Source organism: Rhagoletis pomonella, unplaced genomic scaffold, assembly GCF_013731165.1.
Source record: "Rhagoletis pomonella isolate Grant_MI unplaced genomic scaffold, Rhpom_1.0 Rhpom_scaffold_00005, whole genome shotgun sequence".
NCBI classification, from domain to species: domain Eukaryota; kingdom Metazoa; phylum Arthropoda; class Insecta; order Diptera; family Tephritidae; genus Rhagoletis; species Rhagoletis pomonella.
In genome coordinates, this window is record NW_023458559.1 from 66,650,321 (window position 1) to 66,664,554 (window position 14,234).

The following is a 14,234-nucleotide window of genomic DNA, read 5'->3' on the forward strand; positions in this document are numbered from 1 at the left end:
AAGCCCTCTTATATCTTAATTTATACATTATTCAATAACTTTTACAGCTTTTTTGGTTCTTGTTTTCATTTTTTGTTTATTTTTTACATTTTATGTTACATTTAGCGAATTTTTTAAATTTAGCTCTTAATTGGATCTCCACGTTAATTTTACAATTATTTCAAGTTTTTATTCTTCACGCCGTCGTCTAAGGTTTCGATCTACAAGTTTTTATGCATACACTTTTTTGTCGTTTTTGCGTTTTTTTTTTTTAAATTACAATTAATCTACTCAGTACACTCATTATATGCATATTCTTATACATAAATTAGTATAACTAAACTATATATTATTGCTATATAGTGTTGGTAATATAAAATGAAGTAGCGTACAGATTTAATTTTTAAGATGCTCGCATTTTAAGTTTTTGACAAAGATAGTGTTAGAATTTCGCCGATGTTATATATTCTCTTTTTTATTGGCATTTATTTACCGATGCGGGAATAAATAGTCGGATGTTATGATTTGGTTAGATGCCTATGATTCTTAATTTTTTCTTTTTTTTCTGTTTTTGTTTAAATTTTACTTTTGAATTTTATTCAATTTTTTGTATGTTGCGCTTTGGAGATTTTTTTGGTGATTGCTTGCCTAGAAAAAGAAAAGTTAAATGAATTATAAATTAAAAGAAAGTAATACAAAAAGAATTTGTAACGAAATTAGTAATTAAAAAAAAGTTTTTTTTTTCAATATGTATATTTTTTATGGCGTGAGCATAAAAATAAATTCAAAAATGGTTTTAATGCGGTGCTCGAAAAAAATCTAAACCAGCGTTATTCTCGTTATTTTTTTGCTGTTCTTATTTGGTGCGCGAAGCTGTTGTAACAGCATAAAATATTTCTGAAAATTGTAGCCGTAAAAGCTCTGACTGACTCGTTAAAAAGCACGGCAAACATAAACTTTTGAGAACTTTATTAAATTTTTCAAATAGTTTCAAATTATAATTCAAAAATTAATAGTTTTTATTTCAAAAATTAGTATTAATATTTTGTTTAATTTTTTAATGTTACAAGTTTCACTTGATTCGGAAATGGGTTGAAAAGCTTAAAATCCACAATAATCTTTTCTAACATCCCAGAATTTGTGAGAGGACACCTTTAGTTTCGAGAATTCCAGTATGTCGAATTTAAAGCGATCAGTTAATTGTGAATTCTTCGGGCAACATATGGAGCTTTAATAGTTTTTGAGAACCTTACCGATAAGCGCATACGAGATTTTCAATCCCGCACGGAATGCTATTTGTTGTGAACCAGCGTTTGCAACAACCAAAAAACCAAAAAATAATTTTAAAATATAATTATGAAAATAAAGCATTAGGAAATCCTAGCAAGCTAAATAAGCCATAACATGCTAAATAATCAATTCTCAAACGATTTTTATTTTAATATCTTCTAGTGTATCATCACATAGTGTTCTATCGGAGCGTTCTCTGAAAACAGTTTTTAGTTTTAATGCGAGCGATTGCGGATGTAAGAAGTGATTGTAGTCTATACGGAGACACGAACGACACAAAGTAGCGACGAATTGAGGAGAAAAGAGAGAAGTTTAAAATGTTAAAACACACCGAAAAAGGTGCACAAGAGAAAATGTAGGAGTGAATGAAGTGCAATAAAAAATAATGGGATGGAGAGGGGTTTGGGCAAAAAAAAATATACTATATAAATGGTTTGAAAGGGAAAGTCATATTGGCTAGTTTCGAAGGAGTTAAATAACTGTCCATCATCCATATGAAAAACGCAAGAATGTAGCAGGGTTAACCAATAGTTCGCTAAAATAATATTCTTATACAGAGTAAATGAAAGCTAGAGCAGCATAGGTGGTACAAATTTTAAACTAAGAAACATAGAGCTTAAATAACTCACAGAAGCATTAAACATAAACTTTCTCTGTGCACTTTTAAAATCATTTTCTGCCAACTTACCTTTCACAACGCCTTTAAGCGCAGAATCACTGTCTTTTTGTGCGCTACCCTTTTTGCTAGGCGATTCCGTTGACTTATTATACTTGTTCTGAGCGCGCTAAAGAAAAATGAAAAGCGAAGCATATAAACAAATAGAATTTAACATATACTATATGCGCGATCCCTTTAAGGCACGCCAAACCAACCTGCCACAGCATGCAACCATAAACAAAGGCCACTGATACAATGACCTGCATGATTAACCACAAAATAATATTTATGGCTTGTGTACGTTCGAAAAGCTCTTTGCCATTCTTTAGGCAAAGTATTGCTTCTGAGACCATAATAGCGCCGTACACCCAGCATTGAGTGCCAACACGTTTGCAACGAGTATCCGTCACGTAAGTGTAGTATTGCCTAAATGCGATGAAAATGGTAGAAAGTGAAAAATTAAATACAAAACATTAAAGAATTTACACACAAAACCAACAAGCAATAATCGCCTACCTCACTGAGGGCGCTACAAAGAGGCCAATGAAAACGAGACGGCCAATGACGAGATAATGATCTGGAGGCATTTCAAAAATATGTTTGATGAAGAATGTATTGAGTTCCGTCACCTGTTAATTAAAGCAGTAATTACTATAAGAACTAGAATCACATTCGCAGTAGTCCACACAAAAACGCACCTGCCAAAATATAACCAATTGACAAACTGCCGCAAAACGCATCGCCGTCGACTTGGGATCCAGCCACCGTATAGATGTGAAGCTCTCCGGTGTGAATTGCAACACAACACGCTTAATTTTACCCGTCGTAGATGAGATATCCTTAATGCTCGCCCACTTATACTCGCGCATTTCGAGGGCTTTACAAATTTTCAAGCCTACCCAGATGCCCAAACCATTACATACGATTACATCCAAGATGAGCGCATCCCACCAACATTCAACGAAATTTGGTAGCAAATGCGCGAAAGTAATTTCAGTAATTTCCCACATCACAGATATAGCCCATAGAATACCAGCGTGTCGTATGAGTACGGCTTTGAAGGCCCAGCCAAAAAAATGGCCCCAAGCGAATACATCGATTGAGCTTTTTATGCGCTCAAAGCTGAAATCAGAGCAATTGGAACCATATTCCTGGAAAACATATATATAGTGTTGAATATGAATATTTACTTATAAAAACCAAGTCCTCACCTTCTCCATGTCGATGTGAAAGTTTTGCAATTTCGGGTCCAGCCAATAGAGTATGTTCATTATAGTTTTGTAATTTTGAAACATGAGAAATTGTAGCATTAATAGATACAATACCGAGCAGCCGAATATTATACGCCATAGTGCTGGATGTGGGCGGGTAAATGGGCCATTCGGAAATGCCAACAATGAAATGATTAAGAAGAAGAACACAGCACACAATATGCCAGCCCAAATGTTATCCTCGATACTTGTTTCATTCCTGTAAAAAATTATGGAAAAGTTGGAAAATTTAATTTTATGTATTCAATTTGATTGCCTTAATAACATATAATTATTTTTATTACTATAAGGCAGAAGACCTTAGTTGTTAGTTGCCTAGTTTTAAGGTTTATTTATGTAATTTAATTATGTAAATAAATTTTATATAAAGAAATAAATAAAATAATTTTATGTGAATATAAGAAACATTATATTCGTAAATAATTGCCCTCAAATTAGTGGCCAAAATCTGCCCGGAAGCAATGCTCCACATGTATAACTCCTGCCTGAAGTCTGAAGAATGGAAAAGAACGCGTCTCGTGTTGATCAGCAAAGGAAAGTTAGGAGGAAGTATGGTATCTTCATGCAGGCCTCTGTGTATGCTAGATACAGCCAGAAAACTTTTCGAAAAGCTCCTGCAATCGCGAATTCTAGCAGTTGTGCAAGATCTCTTAGAGAATCAGAAAAGAACGTTCAACCATAGATGCAATCAATCGCGTAATTAATACAGCCGAGGTAGCACAGCAGGGCAATCACCATTCCAGAAGTCACGCTACCAGCGACTCTGGACGTGAGAAATGCGTTTAATTAGGCACGATGGAGCGACATACTGGCGGCTCTCAAACACATATTCAACATGCCACCTTATTTAATGCGCACGATGGAGAGTTAATTGACTGACCGCACACTTGAGTTTGAAACGCATGAGGGACTACGATCGACCGAAGTAACCTCGGGAGTTGCGCAAGGCTCAATACTCGGACCGGACCTGGGGAACATTCAGTACGACAGCCTGCTAAGATTGAAAATGCCACAAAATGTTGAACTTGTATGCTATGCCGATGATGAAGGAGTAACAGTAGCAGCTCGCGATCTCACGACGGCTCGGCGGAAGCTCAGTCAGGCTATGAGAAGAATTCAAACGTGTATGGAGGACCACAGCCTCACATTAACTTACTGGAAAACGGAGATTGTTCTGCTGACTAGGAGTAGGATAGAGAAAATCGTCCCAATTTTTATCGAACAAGAAGAAATCTCCACCTAGCGAGGCGTCAAATACCTCGGGCTTATACTGGATAATAAGCTCACATTCTGGGACCACATCAAGAGTGTGTCCAGAAGAGCGTGGAAAAAGAAAGAAATGGACCCAAACCATGTATACGGCGCCTCTTGATGAAGACAACGGAGTTAATTTTGTTTTACGGAGCAGAAATCTGGGCTGGAGCTTTTACGAAACGACAAATACCGCAGACGTCTCGCCAACATTCAACGACAAGGAGCACTACGAGTGGCGTGCGCATATCGCGCCGTATCGGAAGTAGCCGTACTCGTACTCGCGTCAACAGCGCCGGTCGACCTTTTAGCTAAAGAGAGGCAGGAGATATGGCAGTCAAAAGAACGGATTGGGAAAACGCAGGCAGCAAAGGCAGCCAAAAGCAGGGCTCGTATCGTAACATCCGTGCACGGATCGAAAACGATACGAAAGAAAATTACGCGATAAGTATAAGCTGAATGGGACAAGAGTATGTTCACGTACGTATAAGCTGAATGGGACAAAGAGTATGTTCACGTAAGTCATAATCCGAAAAATGTGATTTTACGTGACCGCTCACACGGGGAGGTGGGTTATTTCCTCACTCAGTTCTTGACCGGGCACGGATATTTTAGAGCGTACCTGTACAAAATAGGGACGGTGGCGAGCCCACACTGCGTATATTGCTTACATGTAGGCGATGCAGTATATTCTTTTTCTGCGAGCGCTGGGATGCGAACAACCGGCGATTGGAGAGAAAACTCGGCCTGTAACATCCGAATATATCGTTTCTAAAATGCTGAACTCATGGGATACGGTCGCGGATTTCACCGAGATCATACTGCGACGCAAGAAAATTGATGTGGACAATGAGAAGATTGAAAGCAGAGGAGCCCAAAACGATCACAATTTATAGTGGCCGCTAAGGTAGAAAGCGGGACTCTCAATTAGGAAAAGAGAAGACGAGCCAATAGCTTGATGATTGCTTCAAATGTGGCGGCCCTGGACGCAGAGCGAGTTGAATCTGACCCGACATGGTTCGCTCTTGGATTCCCTATCCCGAAGTAATGCGAAAGTGGTTCCAGGGTAGGGGAATATCCAGGGTAGGAGGAGGGATTGTTTTAGTGGCTACACCACACACGTAGGAGTGACGGCTCCTATACGGTGCGAAGGCATTTTAAACCCTTTCCTCAATATATATATAAATAAAAAATAACTCAAAAAAAAAAAACTTGCACTCTATTATACTAAAATTTATTGGGCTACCAAACTGCATACTCGAAAAAAAATCTATTAAAGAGTTGAAATTTTTCTGAAAACTTGTTAAATTTTTCTAAGCTCTGTATAAAGTCTGATCTATATGCCCTTGGTCAAAGCATGAACCATATTTAAAATCCTTGTAAATATTTAACACAAATCTGCGGTACTCCTTTCTGCATCCCACTGTATATATTCACATACATGTTAATAAAAAATATCAGCAAAATCAATACGTGCTTGGATAAGTGAATGGCGTGAGATGAGCTTATCACATTAGTATTTATAGTATGACGACATAATCACAAGCTCGGCGGGCACATATACTTGTTCCTATCTTTGTCGAGATTTCGTTTGGCCTCTGGTGCGGCCTGCTCGTAAACAAGAAAAAGATTTTGGTTTTTACTAAATAAATAATATGTAAATGTTGAGATTCATAAGGAAACAATGAATAAAAAATCCCTATGGTTTTGGATACTTCATTGTTTAATTTGCGGATTAGCTAATGTCCATTTTTCATATCATTATTGGAAAAACCCTCAGGGCAAATATATACATATACATACATACATATGTATTTATACATATAATTATATTAAAAATAATAAACACGAATATATACATATGTACATAGTACTTAAATATGTACTAGCTAATGCTCCTTGTTAAAAATAGCCGTTTAGCCAAAAATCTCTGAAAATAGTATGGCATTAAATTACATAGAATTTTAGATAATAACAAAAAAAAATACGGTCATTTTTAGATATAAGATGCAACACTTCTTAGCTGCATTTATAGATGCTGCTTCCAGTTTTTTGCAGTTTGTTGATTGTTTGTTTTGGAGGTTAGCAACCTCTACAAAAATGAGCAATTTGTCACCTGAAATGCAAAAAGCCGTAAATTAGTTAGTCACCTGAAATTCAAGAGGACTAACTGGCAAAAAATCCAAAATTTACATTTTGATTGATTTGATATATTTCATTGTATTACATCTCCCTATATCGTTTTATGCAAAAAAAAATGTTACCACTTTTTGCATTTCCGGTGACTATGTATGTACATACATATGTATATGTATGTTTGTAGGAACATATATGTATTACAAAGTATGTCGGCATATAGCGAGAGATCAGGGGTATGCATATATAGTTTTTGTAATTAAAACCGGATGAAACAGACTTCGCTTTCTTAAAATGAAATGTACAAACAAACTTACGAACATACATACATACATATTTAGGTACATATGTGCATATGCAACTAGTTTTAACATAGTTTCATTTCACCTACATACATAAGTACATACATACATATGTTATAGATGTTAACGAATATATAAATAATTTTCGTATCGGTATTCTAAATCGAGTTCTAAATCCGCAGTTTATGTGTGCACATGTACTAAGCACACATTAATTTTAAATACATATTGCCTTTTTCAGAGTGATATATATGTATGAATATAACAACATTTTATTGCATAACTATAAGTGAGGTCGCGTGAGGTTTTTGAACATTGACAATGTCCCTACTATATATGTTTTAAGGATCATTCAATGCGGAAATAAAGGTTTTAAGCAAATAGAATTGCTATCGGTAGAAAATTTATTTCAAGCACAATAATCCAATGTCAATTTAGCTAAATGCGATACACTGGCACTGGGCCAATCATCAATATCACAACGCGAAGCGAAAGCAAAAGTGGTGTGGAAGGTAAATAGCTAGCACGTGCGAGCAATAATTGAGATAAATAAAAACAAATATAAATATAGTCTACTTATAATATAGATACATAGAAGATGCGCAAGGAAAAATTAACAGCATTGCTTCTGTAAATAAAAAAAATGCATTTACTATTTTTGCAAGTTTAATTTCTTCCATCATATTTAATTCCAATATAAATCGTAACAGACAATCGTTTACTAAGCTTTCTGTTTAATCAATACTCAAATATATTTTGGTCAACTGAAATAACGCTATTCTCTTTTGAATAAGTAATAGTAGTTTTCACTTGAACTAGCTCTATTTTTATTTGCATAATTGATTCGCGTGATACAATGTTTCGAAACTTACGCATCCATTTGGGCATTAGGGGAGGGAATTGGTTTAGTTGATTGAGAGTTTGTCGTTGAAATTGTTGTTGCATGCCCTGAATTGATTTCGCCACACACTGGACTAGCGATTTACTTGACATGACAAATTCATCTTTTGGATTACTCAATATCCTTGATTTGCGTTTTTTAATTTTCATAAAACATTAGTTGTCACTTCAAGTTGTTAACGGTTTTACAAGTTAAAATAACCGACAGCCAGATTTTTAGACAAGTTAAATAATTTATAATTGAATTTTGATTATTTTTTCGGAAGCACTTTTTGTTCTACTTGGATTTATTTAGCAATGTGATGATATTGAGAGAGAGAAGAGTTTGCACTGATTGAACTACGTTCGCGCTCCTGACAGGCGTTGGACGGCAACGAATACGGTAAATACGTAAATACGAAATTTCGTTTTTGTTCAAAGTTTACCTTACTCCATTCGGCACTAGCTCATCGAAACAGTGGAACGAAGGTGTCCAAATGAAGGGGAAAATAATATTTATGTGTGCCAAATATGTGGCCTGTATATGAAAATAAATATATGTACACAGGTATGTATGTACGTGTAAATAAATAAATGTATGGTTTCCGTTTAAATGCTAAGAAATAAATCCAAGTGGAACTTTCGGGATTTCAGAATTTGAAGAGGAAAGAACCCAAAACACTGTAGTTAAAGCTTCATTTGTTCCTTTTAAGAAATGCTACCAAAAAAGCAGAGACAAGAAAGGGAAATGGCAGCTGCGCATTAAGTCAAATATTGGCTGAAATTGGAGTGGATAGCGGCAAAAATGTAAGGGTTAACAAAGTTTAGTTTGCTTACGATTTTGTTTAAATTCTCATGAAATCTTTTAAAACATCTTATTGGCAAGATATGAGACACCAGTAATTAAAGTGTATATAACTATGCAAACATTAAAAATAAATTAAACATGCATACAATATTGTGTACATATGTACGTAGGATTTCAAAACCTTTCATTCATGATTTTAACCATAGAACTCACCTGACAAAAGCAAAGAACATCACAGAAAGTACAGAGATTGCGAACAATGTTATTGTATGCGGTTTATAGAAGAAATCAAGCGATATATCGTCCACGGGCCGTTCATTAACAATTACAAATGTCTCGGCAAACTCATCAAGTCCTTTATCCCTTGAAATGGACGATGAGCTTCGCTGCTTGGTGGGTGTGGTGGGCGCGCTGGCGGCGCCTGTTTTATTAGAGTTAGCATTGCTGTTGGTTTTAGCCCCTGTGTTTGCATCACCTTGAATTTCAGTACCACTATCATCAGGCGAGCTGTTGCCCCGTGAACCCCCTGCCCGTTTCTTCATAGCTTCGTTTTGGACAGGTACTGATAGTTTTGCTTCTTGGATTTTTTGTCAACTTTCTTTCAATTACATGTATATATGTATGTACTTTCTTGATTTCCATTCAATTATCACTGATTACCGCACCATTTAGCGGTAGTTGGTTGGAGTTGCGCAATGTGTGCCACTCGTTGCACGCAACGCTTGTTGTCACCCCACACGACTGAGTACCCCGCAAAAATTTGCTTTGGATCTGGCCAATTCGTACAAAGCCCCGTAGATACTTTGAAGGGTATAATGAAAATTCTGAATTTTGAACTCACTGATGTCTTATCACGCACCAAATTGATTTGTTAATTTATAGCGATACTATGACTTTAGACTTTGCTGGTTAATTGGATAATGAGCATGTGTACCAATCAGACAATTTGCTGGATGAAAAACAAAGATTTCCGTGTCCACTTGCTGATTCTAAAATTTTGACAGCTGCGCTAAATAAACAACAAAAGCAAGGCGAATTTATAGAAGGTGGTGTTCAAGGCGAATTTATAGCTTTGTTTCTTAATAGACAATTATCACAAATTATCACTAATTTCTGCTGGAAAGCGTTTCTTAACCCAAAAAACTAGCAGAAACTGACAGCTCTCTCTCGTTCTTACACTCTTATTTTTTTGTCAGTAAAAATTGTATGTGTGTATAGTAACAAATAGTACTAATTTGTACTGGAACCTGTAAATTTTTACTGGAAAAGTGTATAATAACCCATAATTTGCAAGAGAGCACTGAATCGAGAGCGTAACAACACGGGAGGGTTGCAAATTCTTGCTAGTGAAATTTTTACTAGCAGAAATTAGCTAGCAGAAGAAGAATAATAAACGTCAAAAGCCGCCATTTGTTGAATTGGTTTAGCACAAACAAAAGTAAAATGAGTGGAAATCAAAATATTAATGATGTTCTGAGCTGTGTAAGTGCTTGTGTGTAACGCAAAGATTTTAAAACTGATTTATAAATTTACAGCAGAATGTCAAAACGGTGCAACAACTATTCACTTGCAAGTTTTTACTGTTTTTGTGTTCAATAACTTGTTCTGCTAGTTTCGTTTTCTTCTCAACTTTACGCTCTATTTTCCTTTTACGCTCTCTCTGTAATTTTTTACTGGAGAATTTACTATGCAAACCTTTTACCAAAGAACGTAGATATCATCATCCAATTAAAAAACGTACTAGAGCAAAAGAGAGAACGCACGCCCCTGTTACTCACTTTTGCTACAATTATAACGAGTTGTCCCTTCTTGTTATCTACGTTCTTTGCTTTTACTAGCAGAAATTAGCAGCCGTCAAAATGGACAAACAAAAATTCGCGCCAAATATTTTCAGTAGTCAAATACATCGATCAGCTGTTTACCTTATATTCTTTGCGAAGGCGAATTTATACAAGGTGGTGTTGTAAAATCAGCTGATTTCTTCGCCTTACATGTATTTTGTTTTTGCTTTTAGTTTTTTAAAGATTTAAATGTTTTTAAACACCGAAATTGAGAGAATGTTGTCTGGTGGCGTCATGCGGCAAATGCTTATTTCAAGACATCAAAGTGCCTCCACACAAAAACTTGCAATCACATTGCTCGTCAAAATGACAGTTGGTAGGCCATCGGTGTTTGCCTGTGGAGTTCTGCGGTTACACAAGGCGAATTTGTTCGCCTTGGCCTTACATGTATTTTATTTTCGCTTTTAATACCATGTTCTCACCGACATCGAAAACATGTTTTCGTTGCTAAAACTGGTTTTCGACCTAAAACATGTGTTTTCGTCCATGTAAAATCTGTCAAATGAAAACCAGTTTTCGCTGAAAACTATTTGAAAACTCACGTTCCACTCATTCCAATCGGTGTCTTCACTAGTTTTTTTCGATTATTTATCGAAGTGGAAGTCGTATTTTCTCATTTTTAATACGCTTTTTCGTATTTATTGTTAATTGGCAGGTCAAACTAAAATAAGAGTGAAAGTAAGTGGTTGCTAATAGTTGCATTCGATAACAAAATTAGCCAACACCAGCCAACAATCAAAATCAAGAGAGTAAGCGAAAATTCTCTCCCAAAGAGATGAAAAAGCAAAAAAGTAAACGAACAGGAAATTAGCCATTACTTGCAAAAACCGGAAGAAGAAGACACACCAGCTGACTTTGTTTGTAAAGTGAACTGCTTTGGCAGTTTCAACTCGTTCTTTTCGCTCTATTCTTTGTTTATTTGTGGTACACAAATGTCAACGCACAGGACGGCGCAATCTTGTATTCTATCATTCTTGTTTGTAAACTTTGGAGCGAATTGAGATTTGACATAACACCCGTCAAGGCGAAGGAAATGCGATGAAAAAAGGCGAATTTATACAAGGTGGTGTTACTGGCGAATTTTGCCAGTAGTGGAGATTTTCGCCACGGCAGTGCTGAATGTAGGAATGCTCGATATTTAAGAAAGTATCGATATCATGAATCGATTTAGTTCATTGCATGTAAAATCGATATGGCGATATATCGGGCTGAACAATATCGATATCGGAAAAATCGATGTTGAAAATCTTACTTCCAATTGAATAGGATATCAACTCACCTAATTGTGTTATTTCCATCTTGTATATATACTGAGAATTAAAACGGCATGCCGGTCGACTCAAGCGGTTTGTCAAACTCAAGAGCTAAATAAATCACACAAGCTGCTGATTAAACCTACTTAAGTATTTTTCCATACACTTTTTTGTAGATAAAAATATATGTAAACTTAAATATCGATATTGCGGGTAAAGTATCGATGTCTTCGATATATCGACCTTGGAATATCGATTCAAAAAATCGATTATCGTGCCATGAAATATCGATATTCAGAAAAATCGATACGATATCGAACATTCCTAGTCAAAATGATGGTTGTTGTAAACAAGAGGTAAGTAATAAACCAGCTCTCTCGCTTTATTTTCTGACATTCGGCTGCCTTAAAAGGTGTTCGCACGTGGCGATTTTGTGTTCAACTTTTACTTTCAACTCGCGTAGGGTTGCACGAAAAAAAAGTTGAAAAGTTGGCTGGCGATTGAAAGCGATTAGTTCAAAGGCCGTTCAACCAAAAGTAGAATGCAAAGTTCAACAATTCAAACGCCTTTTTATGGCGAATATTTTTTTATATTTCGATATTTAGCCATTCAATTTTTTTTCCGTGCAACCCTGCGTGAGTTGAACGCAAAAGTTGCCTGAAAAAATCGCCTTGTGCGAAAGCCCTATTATAGTCAAATTTTAAAGTCAATTTTTCATAATTACTTCACCTTGAACACCACCTTGTATAAATTTGCCTTGGATGAAAATAGGTGCGTTCGTTTAAAATCTCCACCAGAAACCAACCAACTGCCAAATTCCGGCGAAATGTCATCTGTTCTCTCACAAGAGAGAAATATCCAAAATAGTACGCGAACAGAAAATTTGCAGAAACTTGCAAGTTAGACGAACAGCTGATATAATTTTTGTTTACATACAAAAGTGTAAAATATAAAACGTACGAAAAGTCGTCGCAAAGTGTTATACTGACACAGTTTATTGATTAAACAAATAACTACTTATTTCTTACAAGTTTAATTAGTCGCATTTTGTAATTTTTATCTTCCAAACCATCAAATTCAATTTTGTGATTTGCGTAAATGCCAACCATCTGTTTTTGATCAGCTGTTTCCCTGTTGGCAAAAATTTTTCCAACAGAAACTAACAGCTTCCCCTCAAAATGAAATGTCACTTTGCTCTCTCAATTTCCCCTACTTTGCAAGTTTTTTGCGTACGTGAACGCAAAAACCTGTAAGTTTTGGTTAAACTTGAACAATTAACAGCTACGCGAACGCACCTAATGTCAAAGAAATAGTGTTGTTAAATGGTGTATTTAATATTCGTTGCCAATTTTTCGAATCTTTCCGGTTAACTATATAGTTGCGTTCCAGATGCTTCACGATTTTCAGGTTTTACAGGATTTGCAGGAACGGTTGTTTTCTCCATTAATAAATCTTATGGAAGGTGGTCACCTGGAACGGCTTCCTGTAAAAACCTGCAAATCGTGAAGCTTTTGGAACGCAACTTATAGCGTGTGCTAAAAATGTGCCGATTCATTATATTTTATTTTTTAGTAGCGATAAAACTTACTATGTGAATATGTATTATATACCTAATTCTTGGATAATACTCGTTTTGTTTTTATGGTATCCGATACTGCTCGGGGTCTTTAGTTTCCCACTTCCCACGTCCCACCTTTATTCGTTGTGGCTTGCTTTGACATTCGCTACTTTTCTTCAGTATTTGCTCTTTGCGCCATATTCTAAACATTTGTCAACAGCGCACAAAAATCAAAATAGTTTCCGATATTTATATAACTTTTTAATGTTAAAAGCTTTTGAAACTTATAAAAAATTGAAATGCCACGAAACCTAAATGCAGAACGTGACAACCCATGTTTGCAGGAACAGGAACTGTCATTCAAATGCCTCAGCAAATACAACTACGACAGGGACAAGTGCGAGGTATATTTCGCGAACTACAACAATTGCAAGGAGTTTTGGGTATTTATAAATTATATATTTATTGAAGTTGCAAATCCTATTATCTTCCGTTTTAGAATAAAGTGCGGTCAGATCGTCGTGCTAAGGGAATTGCGCCTTATCTCCCACCTGTGGAAGAACGAGCCGATATCAAAGCGGAATATTTTAGGTCCAAGCCACCTCAAAATTAGCGACACTACTGATATATATGTAAAGGTTTTTAAAGTTGTTTTTCTATATTAATTTTAGTAACTCGCTGCTAAACAAAACTTTGAATTATAAATCAATTCGTCTTTAAATCGTGTATGGATGAAGCACTGACAATTTTCAAATTGGGTATTACTTCCTGTAACATCGAATATGCCAGCTCGTACTCCAACGTTGCTTTGGGATCGTCTACAATTAGTAACTTCAGCGTTGGTATGCGGTACAAACACGAAAGTCCATTCACTGTGCAACTTGTACCCGATATATCTAAAACTTCTAGTTTTGTATATCCCGAACCAGACACCCGATCTAGGCACCAATCATCAAAAGTAGGAACATTGTGCAATGATAAGAATTTTAACTCTTCTAAATTACGCAA

At 35.9% G+C, this 14,234-nt stretch overlaps 3 protein-coding genes across 6 annotated transcripts in view; 1 reads left to right on the forward strand and 2 right to left on the reverse strand.

Moving 5' to 3' along the window:
• Positions 1–147: 147 nt before the first annotated feature.
• On the reverse strand, positions 148–9,600 carry LOC118739384 (phosphatidylserine synthase 1-like). 4 transcript variants are annotated; one of them, XM_036470667.1, is made up of 7 exons: positions 8,788–9,600; positions 3,139–3,397; positions 2,626–3,078; positions 2,444–2,556; positions 2,143–2,353; positions 1,958–2,054; positions 148–627 (listed from the first exon to the last, which is right to left on the reverse strand). In XM_036470667.1, the coding sequence occupies exons 1-7, from the start codon at positions 9,114–9,116 to the stop codon at positions 575–577; spliced, it is 1,515 nt and encodes a 504-aa protein (XP_036326560.1). In that variant the 5' UTR covers positions 9,117–9,600; the 3' UTR covers positions 148–574. The 4 variants fall into 4 exon arrangements, with proteins under 4 accessions (XP_036326560.1, XP_036326557.1, XP_036326561.1 ...); XM_036470664.1 differs by lacking the exon at positions 148–627 and adding an exon at positions 740–1,523; XM_036470668.1 differs by lacking the exons at positions 148–627; positions 8,788–9,600 and adding exons at positions 740–1,523; positions 7,760–7,917.
• A 3,533-nt stretch (positions 9,601–13,133) lies between these two features.
• LOC118739386 (coiled-coil-helix-coiled-coil-helix domain-containing protein 7) lies at positions 13,134–13,947 on the forward strand. Its single transcript, XM_036470671.1, has 2 exons — positions 13,134–13,669; positions 13,726–13,947. Exons 1-2 carry the CDS (start codon positions 13,526–13,528, stop codon positions 13,837–13,839), a joined length of 258 nt encoding a protein of 85 aa, XP_036326564.1. The 5' UTR covers positions 13,134–13,525; the 3' UTR covers positions 13,840–13,947.
• The window catches only part of LOC118739385 (distal membrane-arm assembly complex protein 2), a 2,240-nt gene continuing 1,859 nt past the window's right edge, over positions 13,854–14,234 (reverse strand). The window contains exon 3 of the mRNA XM_036470669.1: positions 13,854–14,211. Coding sequence (XP_036326562.1) covers positions 13,932–14,211 — 280 coding nt within the window. The 3' untranslated portion in view covers positions 13,854–13,931. The remainder of the gene's footprint in view (positions 14,212–14,234) is intronic.

What these genes read in the sequence shown, in the direction of transcription:
- LOC118739384 (XM_036470664.1), bottom strand. Translation starts at nt 9,116, where the DNA reads ATGAAGAAACGGGCAGGGGGTTCACGGGGCAACAGCTCGCCTGATGAT. An exon ending in AATTGGTTATATTTTGGCAG is followed by an intron (nt 2,557 to 2,625) that starts GTGCGTTTTTGT and finishes TTTAATTAACAG; the next exon opens with GTGACGGAACTCAATACATT. An exon ending in TTTGTAGCGCCCTCAGTGAG is followed by an intron (nt 2,354 to 2,443) that starts GTAGGCGATTAT and finishes CATCGCATTTAG; the next exon opens with GCAATACTACACTTACGTGA.
- LOC118739386 (XM_036470671.1), top strand. Translation starts at nt 13,526, where the DNA reads ATGCCACGAAACCTAAATGCAGAACGTGACAACCCATGTTTGCAGGAA. An exon ending in ACAATTGCAAGGAGTTTTGG is followed by an intron (nt 13,670 to 13,725) that starts GTATTTATAAAT and finishes CTTCCGTTTTAG; the next exon opens with AATAAAGTGCGGTCAGATCG.